At 34.3% G+C, this 25,766-nt stretch overlaps 2 protein-coding genes across 3 annotated transcripts in view; one reads left to right on the forward strand and one right to left on the reverse strand.

Annotated features, from left to right (window-relative positions):
- Positions 1–25,766, forward strand: part of CDC73 (cell division cycle 73) — a 111,243-nt gene that overhangs the window by 57,066 nt on the left and 28,411 nt on the right. For both annotated transcript variants that reach the window (XM_045809561.2, XM_045809560.2), the window contains exon 11: positions 21,204–21,261. In XM_045809561.2, coding sequence (XP_045665517.1) covers positions 21,204–21,261 — 58 coding nt within the window. The remainder of the gene's footprint in view (positions 1–21,203; positions 21,262–25,766) is intronic.
- B3GALT2 (beta-1,3-galactosyltransferase 2) lies at positions 87–7,259 on the reverse strand. The gene is made up of 2 exons (XM_045809562.2): positions 6,672–7,259; positions 87–2,192 (listed from the first exon to the last, which is right to left on the reverse strand). Exon 2 carries the CDS (start codon positions 2,063–2,065, stop codon positions 797–799), a length of 1,269 nt encoding a protein of 422 aa, XP_045665518.1. The 5' UTR covers positions 2,066–2,192; positions 6,672–7,259; the 3' UTR covers positions 87–796.

The following is a 25,766-nucleotide window of genomic DNA, read 5'->3' on the forward strand; positions in this document are numbered from 1 at the left end:
CAGTGAAATACTAGCTTGGCCCTTAACACCAACGAGGAAACAAACTGTCTATTTTGAAACATTTACTTTTTTTTTTTTCTTATAAAATTATAACTTGAGCCTGAGACACATTGATTTTTTCACATTTTATCACATCATGTCAAAATAATTTCCCCCGATATATGTACTAATAAAAGAAAATGAGTATCTCAGTTGTTTTTAAAAGGTAAATACTTGGATGAGAATTGCATTGATGAAACTTCTGAACTTTATAAATGTGTTTGTGGACTAATTCAACTAAATCTTACTGCATGGAATATAGTTTTAGAACCCTAGAATAGTCAGGTCAGAAAATTTGTCCTTTGCACAATTACAAAGTTTCCTTAAGATTGACAGTAATGTTTTATTTACATTTAATTATATGTTAAAATGAAAAACTGAATCGAAAATGAAGGGTCTTTTGACTGTCTCCATTTCTTAAATTAAAATTTATGTGGAAAATATATGTAAATACATCTTATTGGCCCCTAACATAAGCCTTGAACCATTGATGTATGCATGCTTATTATTGCATGTTAATGCACAGAATCCCCTTACACAGTTTTTTTTTTTTTTAAATAGATTCTTTTGGGATACCTTTTTGTTATATAGTGTTGTATTTTTAACAATTACCTTCAGAAATTAAAAAAATAAATTTTGAATTACTTTATGTGATGAATTTTAACTAAAACTTGTCCTATGGATGTAATCAGTTTTAACTATACATGCTTTTAGCAATATTTTACAGATTGCACATTTGAAAAAAAAATTGTCTTCTCTAGTGTAATTTACGGTGGCGATACCTGCCTGCCTTTTCTTTTGCTGCGTTGGCACAAGCGTTGTGCTTATTTTGTTGTAAATGGTTCCAGTATTTTATCAGTTCACTAGGCTGGAACTGATGAGAGGTAATTAGGTGGCTATATTTACAGCTTGAATAAGAAACTCGCCAGTGATTGAACACAAACTCATTGGGAGGGGGCACAGGATCAATTCTCAACTTGGCAAGACAGATCCCTACATATACATCTTCTAAGTGCAAACGACGGATACTTAAAGAAACTTTAAATATCTTCTCTGCCAGATCTCCAGAAAAAACATAACCAGTCCCAGAACAAAAGACAGGATAGCGTTCACTTGGGTAGAGGTCTGGTGGCATGTACCACTTGCTATCTTTGTTCCGATTGGGTGCATATCCTCTCATTAGGTAACCAGTAAAATAGTTATGTCTGGGAGGCAGGTCTGGCTTCAATAACTTATGTATTAAATATTCAGTGTTGACAAACATGTCACTGTCAGTTTTCATAACATACGGAATATGTGGACAGTATGTTGCAACCCAGTTCATGCCCATAAGTGTTTTAATTGTCAAATTGTAGTATGTATCTAAATATTCCTGTTGAATGATATCATGATATTGTCTGCTTTCTTCCAGTATTGCACGTTGAAGGTAGCCATTTAACTTAATACTTACGCCCAACAAAAAAATTCGTGTGATTTGGATACCAGGTGCTAGACTTTCATTGCCCCATGTTTGCCGAATAGCTCTTCTAGCTTCTATTTGTCCAGGTTCTGCAGCTATTAGCAGTATTAAAAAAGGACTTTTCTCCTGGCATTTTTCAGGTTCATTGATAATATATCTGAAGTGGTAAGAATTTGGATGTCCGATACCTTTTTCATTGTAAATACTTCCATTGGCACTAAGTGTATTCTCCAGCCCTGTAACTCCTTGTGGCGACAGGTCTGTGTTATTGGAGTTAGTTGCTGTTTGAGGCCTCAGAGTTTGAGGGACTGTTTCTTTCCAAATGTTCCGGAGAGAGCTGTGGTTTGTCTCACTTTTTGTAGAACGAAATCCTCGGAAAGTATATGTTACAGGGTTTTCTTTAAATCCAGCTCTGCCTGGCAGCCAGTCATGATGATTGAAAAACAAAAACATAGCAAAAAGAAACACTAGAGAAAGTACACCAATAAGATGGGTACGGAACAGAGACCTCTTGGCATTCCAGCTCATCTTTGCAAAGCAGCAGTGTCTTCTCCTCCACTGAAGCATGTTGTAAATATCCAGTAATGGGATATGAGATACTACTGGTGGCTGAAAATGTTTCCTTCTCCTGAATCAGTACTGTTCTTTGGTAATCATTTTTTAATTCGGCCACGTTGTCTCCCATGCAGTCATTCTATAAAGATGAAACATAAAAATTTACAAAATGCTAAACATTTATAGAACTGCCTGAAAAGAGACTTTGGATGTTAATAATAGGGCAAATAGGAATTTTTTAAGTTGTGAAAATATGATAACCCAGGAATCAAGTTTATAATTTGTTTACCCTTTGTAACGTAACATCACTGAGAACAGGATGAGCACTTGAGAGAAAGGGATGGGTTAATTTTCCAGTTATTTCGTTGTTTGAGTAGGCCTGGTCATTTGTACTTTTGACCTGAGTTAAAGATTTAAAAGTTGTGTGCATGTAGAAGAGAAGAATGTTGCTAGATTCCTGAGAGAGGCCATGTAAGAAGGCCTGAGAGCAGATGGAAAATTTATTGGCATTAATTAAAATTGATTTGACATACCATTGGTAGTATGGTGCACAGTCAGCGGCCTTTTTTGTAAAATGGTCATGTATCAGTTGTGGGACAGACGGTGCAAGGTTGATTATGGCAGAGTTCTGTTAGTCACAGTACACTGCTTGGCATGTTTCCATTGGCCCCTACTGTGTTGAGAAAGTCAATGAGAAGATGCACCTGTCAAAATTAATTTTCAGGGTCCAGTAACTTCAGTACATGATTTTAAGACAGTAATAAATGATGAACATTTTCAAATATTCTTTCTCATTTCAAATATTCTTTCTCATCCCATCTGATTTCATTCTATAGTGGAATAAAAAGTTCAAAGATGAGGTATTCAGGAGATCATTGTCCTTATTACTTAGACTTAAGATTGATTTTTAAAATATAGCAATTATCTTTATCTTTGGCCGTGGCAGAACACTATCACATAATCTCAGTTGCGTCTCCATGTTAGAATTAAACAAAGAACTACTTTGAACAGTCCTTTCAGATTTCTTACAAAATATAGGCACTAGGTACTATCATATCCAGCTGTTTAAAATTTTAAATTTTACAAAATGCTTTTTAAAAGATTCTCGAATTTTGCTGTGTTCTACATTTGTGTACAGAGAATTTGTTAAATTTTTAGGACTTCCGGTAGCATGGCACTTAGAACCCCAGATTTTTTAAAAGGTTATGAGATGTCAGTATGGGAGGTTCATGATGTTACATATTAAAAACTGGTGGTGTTATCTTTGAACAAGATTTTTCAGTACATAGCACAAATTTGTTGATGTTTTTCAGTTCTTAGTTTTTCTGGATCAAGATGCGAGGGTAAAGGTGGGTGAAGGGAGCTGTAACTTGATTTCTGTTAAAGAGAAAAAACTTGTTGAGAAGGGGACTGATAACTAATTTTAATTTTTTCAGTGTTTTTTTAATGAAAATTATTTCTTACACAAAAGAAAACTCGTCAATTAAATTTAATGTAGTAGCATTTATTTAAAATTCTATGCATATGTATCTTTGTGTTTGGCCTGTGATATTAATAGATTCATGCTTAATGCCAAAGTTGCTTAACCTTGAAATGAAACGTAATTATCTTGGGGAAATGGTATTTACATGGAAGTCTTCATATAATTGAAAAATTACTGGAAATTTCACGTATTTGGTAAGAAGTACTTTGAAAATATTGATTGAAAGGGTTAGACATGTATGAATGAAAGTACTATTCTAGCAGCAGCCACTAGGAGGAGCAAGTAGGTGGGAATTTGAACAAATTTCCGAAGTATAATAGTAAAGGCGCCAGCTTTTGATAATTTCTAGTATCTGAAATTATGTAGTGCTTTTAGAAGTTATGGTTCTCAAATGTAAAATATTGTTCAATCGTTGTGTGAGATACAAACTGATTTTTTTTAAGTTTGGGGTTTTAAAAACATAGAACCTAGTTTGCTATTTATTAGAGTTTATTTACATGACTTCTAATTTCACATTACTGTAATAAAGACCAAGACTGTTCACTGTACCAGCAAAACAGTTCTGCTGTGAACTAAACTGAAAATAAGCTTAGCGTTCTGATTTAGAAACTCAGTTTTTTTCCTTCCTGTACTTGTAAATAGTTGGCCATTCTGTTTAGACCAGGAAACTCTTTCTCAGCTTTTATTTTTACATGAAATATTTGATAAACAGTAACAATTCTTTTCCACTCCGTAAAGATGCCAGTAGATATAAGGGTTATGTGTATAAATTTAAAAGAAACAAAAGTTGCTTTTTAAATTTATTTGGTAATCTATTTTAAACATTCTAAAACTAAGTTAAATATGTTACCTTTTTGTTGATATATGCCTGGTATCTGGTTGAAGTCCCATCATTTACGTCTTTTACAAGTGTAAATTCAATGGTTTTTAAGAAGCAGTAAATATAAGGTCAGATTTTTGAATAAACAACTGAAGAGATGAATGAAGGTAAATATCACAGTAATAAATTGTGATATTTTTATGAAAGCAGTATACTTGAAATGATATCTCTAAAGTATTTCCCTGTTATAGAAATCAGCATATTATTATATATTGTAATCTAGCATAAATACATAGTTTATGGTCCTATATGATTTTGTAGCCGTAGGTGATGGAGATACATCTTAATTTAAATTCATGACATTTGTATGTTTGTAAATATTAAGCTTCCTAGGCTTTAAATTCATATATACTCAGTTGGTAATCTCCCATTGATAAATGAAGTGCATGTGTCTAGCTTTAAACATTTCTTTATTAAAAGTTTCTCAGGTATTCATAATAATTTTTCTGTTAAAAAATGTAAAATTAAAGTAACTGTACTTCTTTTTATTAAATGTTAAAATTATTCTCCAGTTACTGCCTGTTGTGTTTTAATTCTTAAAAAGTGGGAACATGACAAGAAAGTTAAAATATTGTGGCAATCTAAATAATTTTGCAGTTCTACATTTTCAGCATAGAAATACGTTTGATTTAGCTCTTTGTGATAATTTTTTCAAATTATTAATGTGTATTTAATCTTATGAATTGAAGTTATGGAGAGATTGTTATTAGAAATGTTCAGTTACTTCTCACATACTTGCTCTCTCTCTCTCTCACACGCAGTTTTTTATCATTTGGCTTTTAAAAGTGTTGTTATCTTTAGTGTGTTGGAACAGTCCTAGATTTTACTGGTGCTTGAATAAAAAAAAATTCTGTGCTTTTGAGATATCTAGCTTACAAAAATGTTTAATTGGTACTATTAACATTGAGAGAAAAGGCTCTAAGAGAGACTTGAGATTTTTCACAACTATATTTTTTTTATTTAATCCCATCTGATTTCATTCTATAGTGGAATAAAAATTTATGGTATGGCAGTGAGAGTTCACATTGAGATGTGATAATAATAGGGCCTGATAAACTTGTTTTATTTTAATTTTAGAATGGAATGCTTACATGTGCCTTTAAAATGTTTTGCCTTTTGTGATTATTAAATAATATTGAGTTGTGTTGTGAGATTGAGCAAAATATCAGGATCTGTGATAGATCTGTAAAAATTTTTGAATTTGAGTTCCTGAGCCATAAGTTGCTCTTCTGTGATTGTTGTTTAAATAGTTTATTAGATTTATTTCTGCCCAGTACACACATACCGTGATGGTAGTTTGTTAGTACATATTAATACAGCCTAGAAGCGCAGTAGCTACATTTATGTTTCATTTTTTTGTCCCTGTATTGCTGTTCATGAATATTTTTATATCAGATTATTTTCATTTTCTGTTTGGAATTTCACTTTAAAAATTATCACCAAGAACAATCTTAAATTTGATTATTTAGAATATGTCAGTTGCTCAAAACGAAAGCTCACTTTTTCAAGTGGGGGAATTTTTAGCAACTATTGATATTTCTTTGTTTAAAGTTGTATTCATGGACACTGTAATAACATGCAAATCTACTGTGGTGGTGTGCTGTGCATAAAACTCACACTGCCTTATGTGATCCTATGCAAATGCTTTCCTTTTAGTATTCTTATAGCTCCAAAATAATATTTGTTGATACTCTCTTAGTTTGTGTTTGTTATCTTTATTTGGGGAGATGGATCTTGGAGGGAAGATTTTGTTAGTAAAAGCTGTTATATATTAATAATTTGTTTTAAGAGGACTTTGAAAAAAGCTCTTAATATTAAGATCATCTTTGATACTATTTAATATAATTTCACTGCATTGTCTCTTTTGATAGCCGCTTTTAAGAGGTTAATTTACTAGATAAGAATTCATTTTGACCTAATTTGATAGAGGCTTGCTGTGTTTTCTTTAGAGGGCTACAGTTTTTTTCTTTTTAAGTTTAATTTCTCAGAGAATCCTGTAAGCACGTCTTGTTACTATTTGCCTCTTCTCTCTTTTATACATCCTTAATCCGTAATTACTTCAAGCTACATATTTACTTGAATAAAGCAATGACAGCTTTAACAATGACAGATTTTAAAATCATATATCTAGAAACCCTTTCATAGTTTCAAGGACGGTGAACTGGATGAACTTGTTTATCAGATATTAGTGCCTCCAGGGCTATGAAAAGGTAACAGACATTTAAATGAATATTACACACAAGATACCGACATACCTTCCTTGGTCAGGCCATTTATGTGGAGAGGATTATGCCCACTGAAAATACTTTTGGCACGCCATCACTTCAGCAAAAAAGATGCTATCGAACATGCGCACATCCCCCAATAGTCTGCCTCCTGCGATTGCTTTTCACAGTATCCAAAGTGTCCATCTGTCTGCTTGTCTTCGAGTTACCCTCCTTGTTCATATGGATCCTAGTTGTCTGAGATTTTTCCTTTCTTTCATTTTCTTTCTTGTTCTTTAAACAAAAGAGCTGTAGTTGTCCGCTCTATTCCGAGCACTGTTGACTCTTGCCGACAGTTGATGCATTGAAGCTTTTTACATCTGCTGTTTTCCTGGCCGGACAATGCAGTGCTGTATTCTCTTCTCAGTATCCATATTTCTAGTAATAACACTGAGCTGCAATGTAAAGCAGCCAGAGCTAGAATGTAGTGCTTCGATTGTATTGGAATAGAATAGGATTTAACTCTCTTTCGCTGTTGCCTGGCAGCTGCAGGAAGGATTTTGAGCAGTTTTACTGGGGTTTTAGTCTATAATATGAAATCCACGGTTCCTCAGCTGCTGCACAGGCAGGCAGCAGTTTAAATGTGGGCTTGACAGATGCTCTCTCTGACAGAGCAGAATTTAACGTCACTGCTTGGCTGAATCCCACGTGATTGTTTGCATTCATTTTGACTAAAAACCTAAGGTAGGGGGAAGCTTAAGAGATTTTGCTTCTGTGTGATAAATTATATATATTCAGTGTAAGTGTAGTGATGAATGCATAATATGAAAATGGGATGATTATGAAATGGTTATAATTTTATTTTTCCTTCTTTTCTTTTCTTTTCTTTTTTTTTTTTTTTTACTTTATGCTTAAGCACAGGCTTTCTAAATGTTTCAGTGTTAGATGTTGGTTTTTATGTTTCTTACATAATTTTATAGGACCCAAGCAATATAAGCTTTTATGTGTAACTTGGTGCAATTTAACCCTTTCAGTGCACTCCTTCCTTTGAAGTTTATTTTTTCAAAGAGCTCCAGTTTTACTAGTATCTATATAAGACTCAGACCATTTATTTTTTTATCTGTAACTTACATATTCCCACCCCCAGTTTTCTGGAGTTTATAAGTCAGCTGGAGTGGATTACTTAATGACACATGATGGGATACAGCCCACTTCTTTTTTGCTCTTATGTGGTTTCTAGTGTTCTTAAAGGCAGCAAAACTTTATTTTTAATTACCTTTTAATGTCAGCATTTTTTATTCTTCCTTTTCTTTAAAATTAACGTGTATGACAATTCAACAAAATGATAAAGTGGATATAGCACACTTGTAGAGGATCTTCTTGGTGAATAATAAGGTTTTACTAATCATATTTACTTGTCCTAATATTTCAGGATTGTTTACTAACTTGCCTCAAAGCACATTTTTCAGTAAGCACTAGATACTCTGAAATATTTCTGTGTATGGTTAGTCTCCTGGGCACTTGCTTTTTTTCTGGAGAGTACTGGGTCATTGTCTTTTTTTGTTTTGTTTTGCTTTGTTTTTTCTTTAATAGCCTGAATTACCAGTTTTTCCTGTGAGACTGCAAGGACATTAACTCCTAAAAATGTATGGTTTTAGAACTTAAACTGTGTATTTGTAGTCAACTATGCTTTGTCCCACCTGTCTTCTGCAATTAAATCTATTACTTCAAATACAGATTTACACTGTCTGTAGTACTCTAAAATTTTTTGTCCTCATGTTTTTTAGTGTAGCTGATAAAATATTTTTTGTACTTGGAGGAATCCTCTGATTTTTTTTTTTTTTTTTAAGGACTGTATGTGACTTTCCCAGAAATATTAGAAGGAATATTGAGAGTTTTATAAATGGGAAACCCAAGGTCTAGAGCTTTGGCTTTTCCTGGTTATATGTGAAGGAGAAAATTGAAAGCCAGTTTTTATTTAGTCCCTATGTCCACTCATACCACATGCTTATTACTTTTTTTTTATATTAAAGGTAGGTGGGAGAGTAATGCTAAAGTGCCTACTTAAAATAATGTATTTTACAAAAGTAGAGGTGGATTTTAGGAGATCACTATTTATCAGTAATTCCTTACATGGGATTTGACTATGCAGCCAGAAGCAGTGACTGTTATTTACCCAAAATCAGATTGCATGCTAAGCCTATCTAAGCTATTAGTTGAATGAATTTTTTTTCCCCTCATAATAGTAGTTTAATTATCATAATACCCATTTTAAAGATGAAGAACCAGGGGCGCCTGGGTGGCACAGCGGTTAAGCGTCTGCCTTCGGCTCAGGGCGTGATCCCGGTATTGTGGGATCGAGCCCCACCTCAGGTTCCTCCGCTATGAGCCTGCTTCTTCCTCTCCCACTCCCCCTACTTGTGTTCCCTTACTGGCTATCTGTATCTCTGTCAAATAAATAAATAAATAAATAAAAATCTTAAAAAAAAAAATAAAGATGAAGAACCAATGCTTAGCGTTGTAAATAATTATCCCAGATATAAGAGAAGCCAGCTGGGAATTAAAGCAAGATAGATTATCTAAGTCTATTTATGCTCTGTTCTTAACCATAATACTAGAGAACACTGCTGGAGAAATTGTGGGAATTCTTTTATAGGACTGGCACAGCATATCCAGAAATCATTCATAGAATTATAAATGGATGTTTATATTTTCATTTTATTCACTTGTCAAGCAAATACATATTGATCAACTACTGTGTGCCAATATTTGTAGGTAGGCACAGTTTATTAAACGTTAGGGAGACAAAGGTGGTTTAGACGCCTTCCCTACCCTTTCTCTAGAAAGGATAAAACTATTATTTTTGCTAGTTCCTTTGATTTCACTCTTTTGGTGTCCCGCTGGATTTATTATAGATCTTGATTATTAAGACAGCTCCGTCAGATAACCTGCTGGTTAATGGTTCCCCCAGGATTGGTTTGAGCCCCTGAATACCCACCATTGGTTTCTTAAATTTAAATTAAGCTGGCTAAGAACTTTACATAAAGTACGGAAAACAGAGCAGACTACCAGATACAAGTTCCTTTAGTGACTTTTTCTAGCAACCTGCATGTTTCCAGCCAAGAGAAACTGTAAAAATCTTATGACAGGCAAGCTTGTAGAAGTTCTTCCTTTAGTCTAGTTTCTTTTAACATCTGAATTCTATGGTTAAACTTTCTCAGTAAATGTGACAGATTTCTTTGCCACACTCAGGAAACTGGCAGCTGTTTTGTTAAGTTTTATAGTTATAAATGTCTTGTAATTTTTACTTGCATAGGTCTACTATTTAATCTTATAACACGTCTCTGATGGGAAAAATAGGCTATTACTCTATATTTGGCCAGAACTGTCCAGGTTGGTTTTAGGATTTTCTTGGGCATGTCTGCAGTAGCCCTCAAGGAGGCAGAATTTAAAGACACGATTTGCATAGCCCCCGAACTGTTAGTTTCTGTTGAGTACAGAAGTAATTACTACTTTATTCATTTGGCTAGTAGTTTCTGAGTCATTATAACATGATGAATCAGGTATAGATTTGCTCACTAATAATAAAGATAAGTCATTTCATGGAATTTACTACCTATGTAAATTCAACTAAATGTCCTTGGTAAAAAGAATGAGGGAGAAAAGGGTGTGGGGGATAACACTTCAACCATGGCAGGCAATTCACTGTGAATGAGCAAATATCCTTGAATAATTTGAGAAGGGGAGACATGAATCTGGTTTTCCCTACATTCGTCTTCATTCCTGTTGGTGCTTTAGTATGAGTAATTGGGCTCTAAATGTAAGCCATTTTTATTTTGGCCAGTGCTCACCTTTCCAGTGCTGGAGAAAAATCTTAGTTTTGGGGCAGGTGTCATTTCCACCATAGTACTCTGAAAAATGCCATTTGACTTAGTTATTTAGAGACCAACTTTAGTTTTAATTGCGGTCAATCAACAGTTTTGCATAGAGTAGTGTTTGCTTAGAATTTATATCTTTTGACTTAAAATCAGATGAAATCTTTTCCAATATATAAATACATGGACAAATGGCATATTTTTGGCTGTTTAATATTAGTAAGTAGTTTTCTCTTTTTGAAGAAAGATTACTGTGTTCATTAAGAGTTTACAGTTTTCCTTTGAAGTCAATAGATGATTTATGAACCAGTTTTACTTTTCCTTGAACTTACAAAGCAGAAATTAGCCTGATTTCAAATTAGCAATCTCAGAATGACCACAAGTGTCAGTGTTTGCCTGCCTTATTTTTCTTCTTCAGTTTTCACCAACTTGTGCAGCAGATACTCATACTGTTTAAGAATTTCTTTTGACTCGGAAGCAGTGCTAAGTTTAAGTGTCTCTTTCAGAACTAATTTTCAACACCCTTATCAGTTTTAATTCATACAAACTATTAATGATCCTAAGGGAAAATATAAGCATTAAAATCAGCAGTAGTTTGTATTAATGCTTGTATGTTCTTCAGTTTCTTAGTATTGTCGCTGTTTCAGTGTAGCATAAATCAACTAGAATCTCATTTGTTATTTGGCACACAGGGGATACTCTTGTTGCGAGCTTTGGGTTCTCAGTGGGGGAAAGGCTATTTTCTAGGAGGTGTTCTAGAAATTTATGAGGGTATTTTTAGTTGACAAAAATAATTGAAGGGCACTTAGTGAGTGAGGCCAGGGAAGGAGATCTATAGTGGGTGGGGCAATTTTTAATGAACCTAAAAATTAGAATACAGAATATATTTTGTAAAGTTTTCACATGCACTGAATTTTCCTAGGTATGTAACCACAGTATATATTGAAGAAGGTTGTACTCAGCTTTGTTCTGAACTTGACCAGTAGTTCACCATTTTGAAAAATCCTATTGCCTGTGGCAGTCCTGTTTGTAGTAGTTGGCTTACCAGTAGAGTATGCCAGTCTGTGGACATTTGTAATCATAACATTCACTGTGATTTTATGAATAGGTGCTAGCATTCAATTACTTCATTATATCTTCTGGTGTAATCATTTCTGAGATTAATATTGAAATACTTGTGTTTGTCATAAATTTCTTTTAAAATTTCATTGTTTGTATTTGTTAGGATACTGATTTCCATTAAAAAATTATATATACATAGGTTTCTTATATTACCTGTGCATTTCATTTCAGATTGTTAAAAGGGGTCAATATAAAATATTTCTTATACACAGGAGACATATTGAGTTTGATACGGGTGTGAAGCCCAGTAGGTCAGTGTCTTTTAATAAGTTCTCAGGCACCTTAGTCCCTACTCAAGACATTGATAGTATTTAAAAATTTAAACGCTGTTACTTCATTACAAAGTATAACAAACAATTTGTAAATTCTGGTAGATGTAATGTGTTGAAACTTAAAACTCTACTAAAACTTCACAAAGAAGGGTTATTACTCACATACAAATTATTAGCATCAGAAAATGCTTTTTATTTAATAGCTTTAGTAGATAAGGAGAGAAAGGAAAAGTCAGAAGTAAGTAAATAGAATGTTTTCCCCAAAGGGCTTTTTTGAGAACAGCTGGGAGCATAAATATACTTGATTCTAAATTCATGGGAACTTTCTTCAGAATGATTATTTATGATCTGATTGGAAATAGGAACTTAAGTATAAAGAAACTTTGCAGAGCAGAAAAGAGGCAGGCAAAGGTTAGAGGATTAGGAATGGGTAATGTTTGACTTTAGGGTTGATTTTCTTCCCCTTCCCCAACTTCTTAGAGGATGCCTAAGGGATTCTCTTACTTCAACTACATTGAACATTTTTTTATATGCAAGCTACAGAGGGATATGAGCTTTGTCATTAGGTTCCTTTTATTCAAGAAATTGGTAGACTTAGGATACACAGATCATTAAATAGGCAGCAAAATAACTGGAAGAAAATGTTATATACTTATTTTTTTCCCTTCGGTTTCAAATTGTTTTCTGTAATTCATTATGGTGTCACTCAGTTTCACTGTTTTGATACTTTTGATCTTCCCAATTGTAGTTGGTTTGCATTACATTTTTATCTTCTTAATTTTTCATGCTTTTTGAATATTTTTATTCCCTTTAAATAAATAACACGATGTCTTGAGGATAATACAATTGCTGAGTTTTAGTGAACCAGAATTTTAAAAATGAAAATTTTTACATTTTTGTTGTATTCTTCATTTTCTTTCTCCCTGATTACTTACTAACATTGAGTCTGTTTCTTTTCTATATGCTCGTAGTTGACTTTGAGTTTTTTCCATATTTTCTCTGTAACTTTTCACAGATTTTATATTTATTAATATCTCTGGCATTTATAATGTTCCAGAATATTTCAGTTGACTCTGTGTTTGTTGGGGGCTAGGGGGTCAAATAATTAAATATATACAGGTCTGTGTTTATTTTAGCTTCCTCAATTTATTATATTAAACAGTAAAACATTGAATGTTTTCTTTTAAAGCTTTCAATGTCGTTATTTTCCTTTCTGCCTCTATTGCCAGTACCTATAATTGTGTGATTCTCGAAACAGTCAAATTTAGCTAATTCCAAACATGTACCCTTTGGTAGAGGGAGATGGGCAGGAGAGTATCACGTTTTTATTCAATGGAACAGAAGAACAAATTTGTGTGGCTGTACCATCTTTGAAGAAACCCATATTGAATTATGCCTTTAAACTTAGTTAATTGGACTTTTGGGGTTGTACTGCAGTGGCATTGTTCCTAGTGACAAGGTATTACTTACATTATAATAATGGATTTTTAGGGCAGAGTTAGACCTTTCTAATCATCTAAAAATCTACTTGTCTCATTTTGGAGGCAAGTTAATCAAGACCCTGAGAGGTTGTGGTTTTCTCAGAGCTTCACTCTTTAATATGTCAGAGCCAAAGCTAGAACCTGGGGTTCAGGACTTCTAAAGCAAGTTTTTTGCACTGATTTACACTGCCTCTGGTTACATCAGTGTGTTTGTTTTTAGTCCATGGACCCATAACGTACACAATGATGCCTTACCCCTGGCCCTCTGCCACTATAAAAAAAAAAAAATCCTGCCAGTTTTAAATGAGAAAGATTGTGCTTTTATTAAGCCTCAATGACACATATAAAAGAATTGTTCGTTTGTGCCGGAAAGGTATGTGGCCATTATAGACTTTAGTATTAAAGGAGATCAATTTCTATGCTTTGGTTTGTTTCTAATGCAGTTTTATAATTAAGCATTTCATCTACGTTTATGTGGATGTAATTTTTTAATCTGTAGGTAAACAAACGAAAATTTTTTTTTATATTTTCCTGTTATGCAAGAATACCCCTTTAAAGATTTTGTATTCTGGGGCTCCTGGGTGGCGCAGTCGTTAAGCGTCTGCCTTCGGCTCAGGGCGTGATCCCGGCGTTCTGGGATTGAGCCCCACATCAGGCTCCTCCGCTAGGAGCCTGCTTCTTCCTCTCCCACTCCCCCTGCTTGTGTTTTCTCTCTCACTGGCTGTCTGTCTCTGTCAAATAAATAAATAAAATCTTTAAAAAAAAATAAAGATTTTGTATTCTGTCTTACTCTCTTTTCCTCTCTTTTGATCCAAATTTCACTTGCTGTATTTGTATTAGTCTGGATTCTCCCGAGAAACAACCCATAGGATGGATGGTTGGTTGGTTGGTTGGTTGAGGAGGAATTGGCACATGTGATTATAGAAACTGAAATGTCCCAGGATTTGCAGTAAACAAGCTGGAGACCCAGGAGCGTGTACAGCTCAAGTCTAAAGCGGGGTCCAAAGGCAAGAGAATACTGATGTCCCAGCTTGACAACAGCCAGGCAGAGAGTGAATTCTTTTTTTACTCTTTTTGTTCTGTTCATTTCTTCAGTGGATTCTATGAGGCCCATCCACATTGGGGAGGGCAATCTGCTTTACTCAGTCTGTTGATTCAGATGTTACTCTTACCCAGAAACATTCTCACAGACACATCCAGAATGATGTTTTAACCAAATTATCTGGGTGTCCCATTGCCCAGTTGACACATAAAATTAACCTTCGTAGTTACCTTCTAAAAACTTTCTAGAGAATGATGAATGGGAAACTGGGTATTTAGTTTTTTAATTAGTGAATATCTTCTAATGTTATTCATGAGCACTTGTATTCCAGTTTTGTCTGTGACTATAAAGAAAATGAATATTTATTCCCAGGTCAAAGTTTTAATTCTGTGAATGGATTTGGGTAGGAATAGATTTTTGTTTTATCTTCATTGAGATTAAAATACTTTAGTCTTTGCTCTTTCGATTTCAAGTAGCAGAAACTTGCTCAAGTCAGTGTAAGGAAGAAAAGGATGTACATTATAATGATATAGGAATATTCTGCAAAACCCAAGACTGAGAAATACAAATTGGCCTTTAAAAGAACACAGTGAGACATTGGAAGACTGTCAGGAATCAAGGAACCTTTTCTGTTTCTGTCTGGTGCCATATGATTACTTGTCACTTTTTCTGCATATGTACACCAGCTCTCTGGTCCTTTGTACATACAGTCCTCCTTAAAGCCAGCCCACTACAGATAACCGTAGCTCACGTTGCTCGGCATATCTCTCAGTATGGATTTCAAACTCCAAAGGAGAGAAGATACGATTGGGTCAGCTTGTTCATGCGTTTATCCCTTATGGGTATAGTCCAGCTCTGAAAAAGGGAAAATAGTGTGTTTTCTGAGTAGACATCCCTTTGTCTGCCATCATTTGTCATTAGACTATGTTTATTCTTTTGTGCTTTTTAAAAAAGATTTTTTATGTTTATATATATGATTTACCGTTTTAAGTGTCATTAAGTATATCCATAATGTTGTGCAGCCATCACCACTCTGTATCTCCAGAACTTTTTCATCATTCCAAACGGAGACTCTGTATACGTTAAAGTTTCCTGTTGCCCTCTCCCCAGCCCCTGGTAACGACTATTCTACTTTCTATTTCTATGAATTTGACTCTTCCAGGTACTTCATAGAAGTACAGTCATATAATATTTGTCTTTTTGTGTCTAGCCTACTTCATTTAGCGTAATGTTTTCAAGGTTCATCCATTTTATAGCACATATCAGAATTTCATTCCTTTTTTTAAGGCTGAATGATATTCCATTGTATGTATAAACTGTAATTTGTTTATCCATTTGTTTGTCAGTGGACATTTGGGTTGTTTTCAGCTTTTGGCTATTGTGAATAATGTTATGCACATCAGCATACAAGTAACTGGTCAAGTCCCTGCTTTTCAGTTCTTTTGGTTATATACAAAGAGTTGGAATTGCTGGATCATATGGTAATTCTGTGTTTAATTTTTTGAGGTACCACCATACTATTTTTCAGAGCAGCTACACATTTTACATTCCCACCAGCCATGCACAGAGAGAGATTCTAAGTTCTCCACATCCTTGTCAATACTTGTTAATTTCTGTTTTTTATGTGTTTGATAATAGCTATCCTAATGGGTATGAAGTGGTATCTCATTGTGGTTTTGATGTACATGTCCTGAATGATTAGTGATGTTTGAGCGTATTTTCATGTGCTATGGACCATCTGGAGAATGGTCAGTTTCTCTGGAGAAATGTCTGAGTTTTTTGCCCATTTTTGAATTGGATTGTTTGGTTTTTGCTCTTGAGTTGTAGGAGTTATTTTTTTTTCCCAAGATTATTTATTTATTTGAGAGAGAGAGAGAGCCCATGCGTGCGTGCTGTGTGCGTGAGCAGGGGGAGGGGGAGAGAGAAGGACAAGCAGACTCGGTGCTAAGCATGGGGTCTGTCGCGGGGCTCGATGTCATGAGTGGGAGATCCTGACCTGAGCTGAAACGAAGAGTTGGGCACTTAACTACCCAGGTGCCCTTTTTTTTTTTTTCTTTTCCTTGCCTAATTGCCCTGGCTGGAATTTCAGATGCTATGTTGAACCAAAGTAGTGAAAGTGGACATACTTTTCCTGATCTTAAGGGAAAAGGTTTCAGTCTTTCCCAATGAGTATGTTAGCTGTTGTGGGTTTTTTATATTTAGTTTTTATTATGTTGAAGAAGTTTCCTTTCAAAATTCCTAGTTTGTCAGGGTGTGTATGATGTTGTTTTTAAATCATGAAAGGATGTTAAGTTGTCAAATCCTTTTTCTGTGTCAGTTGAAATGAGCATGTATTTTCCCTTCATTCTGTTAATGTGGAACATCTATTGATGTTCGTATATTGAACCGTCCTTGCATTCCAGGAATAAATGCCACTTGGTCATGGTGTATAATCTTCTTAGTATGCTGCTGAACTTGGTTTGCCAGTTCTTTTCTTACAGAGAATGTTTCTTTATGGAAGGAAGTTGGTTTAATAATTATTAGTTCCTCTTTATTTTGGACACTAAGCTCAACATACATATACACATTTATAGAAAATACTTATATGCACATTGCAAACAATTAAACTAAATACATATGTAACATTATAATTTTAAACTTTCATTCATTGATCCTCCATTAAATTACAAAACTTGATGAATGCAGGGACCACCTTGCTCTTGTTTATACTGATGTATTCCCAGTTTCTTATTTGGCACCGAGTGCTTTGATGAATGTGTATAGAATGAATAAATTAATGTTGTTTAAGTCTCTCAGTAATTCTTCATGATATTTTTACCATTTTTATTAAACAGATTGAAACAGTTTAATAGTGGTGAATCAGTATTATTAAGGCGAATGGATTTGTTTTAATTAGTTAATGTATATTTTTTAAGGACCTACCATACATTAGGCACCATGTAACAGGCATTGGAGACATAATAGACAGTCCCTGACCCAAGTTATTAGCTTACAGTCTGGTTGAGAGAAGCAGACAAGTAAATAAAGAATTCTATAGCAAAATGAGAGATTTGCTAGAGGTATCAAATCTATATACTTTATAGGTATACTGTAGTATATTTTAGGAATGTGTTAGCTATTTTCTATGTTGGCAGACATTGTATGCATATGTCTCTGGGTTATGGCAAAGGTAAAAAAATAAATTGTGCTTATAATTTGTATTTTGCTCTTGAAATCTTTTATGTTCTCAGCCTCATTGTCACTTGTCTACAGAGTTGAGTTTTTTCTACATAGTTTTTCCAAAATACTTTTTTTTTAAAGACTCAATATACTTAAATTCAGATTTTTTCTTTTTTTAAAAAAGCATCCTGTTATTTGGGAATTCTAAATATTAAATCCACATTTCATGAGAGTGTAGAAAGAAAAAGTGTGTAAGGGTACAATTAGTATTTATTTCATTTTTAAAACATGTTACTTTTGCTGTCATAAATATAGTAGTCAAAAAGGTAGATTATAAACTCATAGAGTCTGCATATGTATTCTGTATGTTTTCTTCATTTTGAATTTTGAGTATTTTATGAAGTTTCATATAAACAGCATTTTTCCAAATTAAGTAAATATAATGTATTCTTTTTTATACTGACACTTGTTACAAATATTTTTTCTTACGATATTACATATCATAGTATTATTTCCTGCTTGTTTAAAACAGCAAATACCAATGTTGTCTCTCCCAGTACCAGAAGATTTTTAAATTTTTCTCATTTGTTAAAATAAGGCAAGTATGGATTATAAACAGCATAGTTTGTTTTGCCTTGTTATGTTTTACAGAAATGATTCTATCACTTCTGTCGTTCTTATCAGTTATTTCTTTTCTGGAATGCCTCAAGTCTCAGTGGAAATTGTAATTGTTCTGACTTTTCAAGAGAAAGCAGGTTTTCCTCTCCAGTTAGCATAACTTGTCAGCTGTTTTAGTTGTTTTTTTGTTTTGTTTTGTTTTTGCTGATACTTTATTTTCCCATATGGGTAGTATTTTTTCCCCCAGTCCAAATATCTTTAAAAATGTAGAACTGTCAGTCTCTTTTCCATATTACTGCCAAGTTATTATTCCTTTTTTCTTAACATATGCCAGATAAACTATTTTGTAGCCTTTGAAAAACTTCACCGATGTTTCTTCATCTTTAAAGAGTGGTGGGGTTGGATACTATGGCTTTTGAGGTTCTTTATGCAAGGACTTCTATAATTTTATTTTAAAATAGTACGGATTGGAGTGGAATGAATTTTTAGCTCTTAGTGTTGGCTAGGGAGTCCTAAAAGGGCTACAAACTGACATGATTAGCAAAAATCTCAGTTTTCTTTCAAGGAGTCCACAATCTCCAGTTTAATAGCTGTATAAGCTGTGTGTGTGTGTGTGTGTGTGTGTGTGTGTGTGTGTGTGTGAGAGAGAGAGAGTGTGAATGCGTGCTTGCACTTACACTTACTTGTGTTTGTTTGCTAACTCCAAAATTAGGCAAAGTTATACTACAATGACTTTGGCAACTCAAAATTTTCAGTACATCTGAGAAGACAAAATTAGGTTGTAACCGACAGTAACTGCTCAACTAATTGAGATAAAAATGTTGGAAGGGGGGATACCTGGGTGGCTCAGTCAATTGAGTGCCTTCGGCTCAGGTCATTATCCCAGGACTCATGATCCCAGAGTCCTGGGATCGAGTCCTAGCATTGGGCTCCTTGCTTAGTGGGGGCCTGCTTCTTCCTCTGCCTGCCGCTCCCCCTGCTTGTGCTCATGTGTGCTCGTGCTCTCTCTCTCTGACAAAGTCTTCAAAAAAAAAAAAAATGTGTGGGAGTGCATAGAGTCATGAGATGAGAGATTTTAAAGGTTCATATAATCAAGAAGAGGTAGGAGAAGGCTAGACGGTGCAGGCTATTATAACTAGATAGGTGTTATAAGGGATGTTGTATTCTACCTCTTTTTTTGTGCATACTAGTGTCATTCTGTCCTTTTGCAGATGGGCTTTCCCCATGAGTCAAGAGATAAATGATAATCTGTAATTTTTGGTTTATCACCTTGCAGCCTTGTAGCTAGAGGTGTAACTTGCTATTCCAATTTATAAAACATACAGGGGAGAACTCTTGATTGACGTAGCCTAAGACATATGCCTCTCCCAGTGACCAAGGTCTAAGGCTTATTCCCAAAAAGGGATAATTTGGAGTAGGAGGAGATCATGCTTACTCTGTAAACAGAAAATACCCACTTTTGGTCTTTAAAGAGGTCCCAGTTTTGAGTTTACTCAAAAGTAGATAAAAACACTTAAGGGTTATGATTTGTAATGGAAAATACTTTTTTTTCATATTACTTCTGTGTACTTGTACCTTTTGCTGACCCATGTTATAAGAGCCATAGTCTCTTCATATAGTATAGGTATATTTTAGTAGTCAGCTAAATCAGTTTTGGTTCTGATAGTTCTCAATATGCGCATAGTGCTGTTGTGTTCTTGTGATTTTGAACTTTGTCTACTCTTTTTGAAAGAAGGGGGCTTTGATTTGGATCCAGCCAGCCTTACAGTCAAATGTAGACAGAAAGCTGTTTGCATATGTGTGTGCTCATTGTTCTTCCAGTCTCATTTCTTTTATTTTTTCTGTTTCTGTGTGTACTTAAGCTACATTCCATGACTCAGTATTTACATACAAGGATTTCTAAGTAATATGGGCAACGTTTATTTTATTTTCATGTTTATTATATAATATCTAGTTGATTCTTTATGCAGGAACATGGGATGGAAAGCTAAAATGTCTTTGATTTAGTTATATATTTAAAAAAAATAACTGTGATATAGCCTACCATTCCAAATTATTTTATGCAGAATCTCAAGTTTTGAAGAGAATGTAATATGGTTAAAATTAACATTATTTAACAGTATTTCTTTAGAAATGTTCCTGTGATTCTAATACCAATTTTTATTATTATGGATTTATGTAACTTCCCTGATAGTTATCAAGTTTCATTCAGTTGAGTACAGCTAGAGTAGTAGCTCCATGAATTACTAGTTGTTTTGAAATTTACATTTGTAGCTTTTTTTCATGTGTAGCTTTCTATTAAGTGTGAATATGATTGAAACTGTTAACACTGAAGACAGCTTTTTGAGTATCTTAAGCATTTCAGAGGCATCTACTCCTGAATATATAATTGATGTATTTCAATACTTAGCATATTTTCTTCTATATATTACATGCTTAGTAATTAGTTGAGATTGTTATTTAGTTAAAATTTTCAACCACTCTTAAATGTAACAAATCTCCTCTTTATAAATGTGATTATTTCCCTGAATATTTTAAAGCCATCTCATTTGAAATGTTTGTGGGATTTTTTTAATGCACTCCAAAGTAACATCATTTACATCTTTCTAATGTGAGATTATGTATCATTTATTCATTTTGAGACTGTTAATGGAAGAAGGATTGACTTGATTTTAAAATGGGTGATAACATTTATACAAATATTAAAATTGTCAACAATTAAGTAAATCATTAAATATTTGAAAAATGTTACATGCTTACAATAAATACTGTATGGTAACAGTTTAAATTTATTTTCTACTAAAGATTCCTATTATTACCTCATAACCAATAGCATAAGAGATAAGGGAGGTGTTTTTTTGTTTTTGTTTTTTAATGCTTAGGATAGTAACTTGTCAGTGGAGACATTGAATGAGAGACAAGGAGATACAGAATTTCTTTGCAGTAATTAAATGAAAGTGTTTATTATGTAAAGGAACTTTTAACATCTTGTTTCAATTTTTATTCTTTTAAAGGAAGGTGCATCGGCCCGTAAGACTCAGGCTCCTGCAGCACAACCAGTACCAAGACCAGGTAAAACACAAAACTTTGGGTTTTTTGTTTTGTTTTGTTTTTTAATGGTCACAATGAAATTTTTTTGATATGTACAATGCTTAGAAGGAATTGAAATTTTACTTTAAAGTACTTATAAAGTAATATAGGAACATTTACTTGAACAAATAGGTAGAGTTGAAGGGTTAAAACTTTTTGGAAAATGTTTATAAGCTCTTAGAAAAATGTTTTAAAAAGCTATGTATATGTACAGATCCCCTCACCAATTCCTTGTTCGAGAGTACATATGGATGTAATTTTTCCTCCCGTGTTGGAAGCACAACACCGTAATTTTAATAGACTGTTAGGCAGCTTTGGTGCTTTGAATTTCAGATGCCTGTGTTCTTGAGCATTTAAGATTCTGTAATCGAGTTTTGTAAAATGTGTGGTAAGCATAGGCATTATTGAAGTTATTTTGAAAATATTTTTCTTCCCTCTTCCTAGTTCCTAAAAAGGTTGATCTTTATAAATGCATGTAGATACCAACAATGTATTCGTTTTAGGTGTTTTGGGTTTGATTTTGGTGTTTTTACATTTAGTGTAATTACAGTGTTAGGCTATACCATGTGTCTTTACCTCATTAGTGGTATTGAAAATGCTATGAAGAAAATGAAAAGGATTGGAAAGGAATAGGCAAGAATTTAATTGGGTGATCTTCCTCTTAAGTTTGGCAGTATTGATAGTATAGATTTGGATGTCTTTTTATTCATAGTATGTTTACAAGCTAACTCTAAAATTATGTAAATTATACATACTAAATATTTCTGGAAGCACTATAGAAGTACGGAATTAAGATTATATGTGGCTTATATTGGAATGTGTCCTGGATCCATACATTTGGTTTTTGACATGACTGGTATACTTTCCTTTTCTTTTCTTTTCTTTTCTTTTCTTTTCTTTTCTTTTCTTTTCTTTTCTTTTCTTTTCTTTTCTCTTCCTTTCCTTTCCTTTCCTTTCCTTTCCTTTCCTTTCCTTTCCTTTCCTTTCCTTTCCTTTTTAAATTACTGGCAGTGGATTTGTTTAGAATCTTTATCGTTCCTGTTTTTGAGGACGAGTGGAGAAGAAGAGAGTGCTTCATTGGCCGTGTGTTAAATTTGGAGCACATTGGATAAATTTATTTTAGATAACAGGACTGTGGGACTGTTTTTTAAGTAGAGAGGACCTTACCAAAAGCCACTGTAAGAGTATAAGGAAGAGCAATTAAATTTAATAAATATTAGTTCAACGCCTTCCATGTATGTACTCAGTGCCAGAAACTAGGAAACGCGAAGAAGGAGTTCTTTTTTAGGAAGGAAGAAAAGTGAAGGCAATAGGAATTGCCAGACTCAGTTGGGCCCAAAAAATACAACTTGTGAGGTAGAGGAATAGTGTAGAGGCAGTTGCATTATTGATACAGAATTGTTTTCATTTGGAAGGGAGGGATGGGAGCCTATATTTGGTCAGTCTAAAGAGGATCACATTAGAAATTTAGAAATGGTGTAAAAGGGGAGAAATCACCACTGGCGGTTTCTGACCCACTTTTATGTTGTATAATGTAAAATTGTCTGTCATCTCACGTTTTATCGAAGTCATTTGGCAGACAGGGAAAGGGGTAGGGGGAGGCAGTAATATCTAAATAAACCAGGTTGTTCAAATGTACTGTGTGATAAAATGAAGTTAAGGGAGCTGGATTGTACCAGCGAATTTTGTGACCTTGGGGAAGATCATATCTAAACTAAGGAGCTCTCCGTCTTTTCCGCTCTTAATATTCTATCATTCTTTTTCAATTGTTCTACCAAGATGCACTGGTGATTAAACTGATTGAAATTAATGTGAATTAATATCTCAACAAATATTCTCATGCCCATCCATGTGAGATGTCCTCTTCCACAAGTTTTTAGCACTCATTTATCAACAAAACCTGATTTTAGTGGATGTTAAGCAGTTTGTCATCTTTGTCTTGATTAGTGAATTTTTCTTTTGCTGTAGAAATGTTTATTGTATTTGCTTATGGGATGCTACCCAATTTCAAAGAGATACTGTGTAATATATGATATATTCACCTATGTTATCTTTTCAAAATTGAAAAATATATGAATGCTCAAAACCTATCCGGCAGTGTAATGTGTTACAGATGAAAGATTTTGCATTTATAACTGTTATTTGTAGGTAGAGTTTGAATCATTTGGAAATGGGGGACTGAACCACCATTTTGTTTACCTCTTCAGTGGGGCAACTCAAATACAGAGTTCCATCATTGATTAATTTTTTCCTCCTTATTATTCTTTCACCACATGTCTATTAAAGCTCTGATTGTGCTAGGCAAGTCCCTGGGTAAATTTGATATTTGAAATTGTCTACAGTTCCCAACTTCTGAAGGTTTATTTAGAGAGTGTAATGAACAAAAAGCTCATGTTTTTAGTGGATTAGAAAGGATAAATCTTGGATAAGCCATAGTCCTGTACCTTACTGTCATTTTCTTTCTAGATTAAATCTCTTGCACATATCCCTGCTTCCTGCCGTTTATATACAGTGCATACTTCGCTTCTCCAGCTTTAATTTTTTACTTTTATTTCATAGATTGCCTGAAATGGGTAGGTGGACTACATAGCTCTAGTTTATCTGCTTTACATATAAGATTGAGAGAGAGAATTAGCCCCTTGTATATTTTATTTATTTATTACTTACTTAATTTTTAAAATATTTTATTTGTTTTAGAGAGAGGAAGTGAGAGAGAGATCACGAGCAGGGGGAATGGTAGGAGGAGAAGCAGATTCCCTCCTGAGCAAGGAGCCGTATGCAGGACTCAATTCCAGGACCCTGGGATCATGACCTGAGTTGCAGGCAGGCACTTAACCGACTGAGCCACCCAGAAGCCCTGCCCCTTGTATATTTTAAAAGGATTGTGCTGGTTCTAGTATCTCATTCCATAGTTTTAATCTGTGCACTGATAATTTTCAAATTTGTGTCTCCAAATCAGACATCTCTACTTATCTCTGGTATCTTACATAAACTGTCTAACATTTGGATATGCCATAGGCATCTTAAAACTGATGTAAAACCTCTGTTCCCTGATGTTTTGTCCCACGTGTCTTCTTCATGAGTAAATGGCACCACTGTCAACTCTGTTCCTTGAGCAAAAAATTCAGGAGTTATTAATTATTCACTTTTCACATTTCCTTACTGCTCTCATATAATAGGTCAGTGACTTCTGTCAAATCTTTTTTTTTTTTTTTTTTGCAAATTTCTCTCTTTATCTCTACTACCACAACTTAAGTCTAAACCATTATCGTTTCTGTAGACCAGTGCTTCTTGAACTGTTAGTCCATGACGTATTTCTGGCTTCCAACAAGATACATATAGAGATTGAAAGTACAGTACTGTCACAACATCCAAGTGCATGTGACATGAAAATCAAATTATGTCATTTTCTGGCTTAAAAGTTATAGGGTTTTTCCAGTGGCACTTAAATACAAATCTAATGTTGCCTAGAAAGCCTATGTGAATTGATTCCTGCATATATTTTAACCTCATCTCCTGCCACTCTTTCTTTTGTCCCCGTAATCTGTACATTTGCAGTTCCTCAAGCACAGCAGTTTTTTCCTGTCTTTGGCATTTGCTTACATTCCTACATCTAACCTGGGCTGTTTGTCCACTTATTCCTTGCAAATTGGCTCCTTTTCATCCTTGAAATCTCAGCTTAAATACCACTTTTTTTGAGAGGCTTTCTCTAAGCTTTCTATCCAAAGGACACTTTTCTGTCAATGTACACACCTTTTGTTTCTTTTTTTTTTTTTTTTAAAGATTTTATTTATTTATTTGACAGAGATAGAGACAGCCAGCGACAGCGGGAACACAAGCAGGGGGAGTGGGAGAGGAAGAAGCAGGGTCCCAGCAGAGGAGCCTGATGTGGGGCTCGATCCCATAATGCCGGGATCACGCCCTGAGCCGAAGGCAGACGCTTAACCGCTGTGCCACCCAGGCGCCCCACACCTTTTGTTTCTTAATATTACATGTTCAGATTTGTTTGTATGCTTGCTTATTTATGGTCTTTGAGGTCAGGGACTATTTCTGTTTTATTTATAATAATAAGAGGGCCTTGTGTATAAGGCTCTGAATATTTAAGTGAAGACTAATTATATTAGAAATCAAACGTAGCAATCAATAATAATTATTTACTCTAAGCTTGTAAATTTTCAGTCATGGAATTTGCTGAAGGTACTGGTAGTGGTAGTGTTAGTGGTACTAGAAGCAGTAGCACTTAGGATCAGCTATAGCCACCGGGTTCACTAAATATTAAATATAGGTCAAGACCTGATCAAGGACTTAACCTGCATTGTTGTTTTTAAGATTCTCATTGCAGATTCAAGATGTAGAAACTATTATTACTGTTTTATAGTTGAGGACAATTGAGACTGAGTGGTCTGTCAGTTCTTGTTAGGGTAGTTTGCAAAATGGAGAGAGGAATTGAGATCATCTGAGTACAGATTCTTGCTCTTAATCACTTT

This window comes from Ursus americanus, chromosome 2, assembly GCF_024610735.1.
Source record: "Ursus americanus isolate L20-20 chromosome 2, mUrsAme1.1.p, whole genome shotgun sequence".
Lineage (NCBI taxonomy): Eukaryota > Metazoa > Chordata > Mammalia > Carnivora > Ursidae > Ursus > Ursus americanus.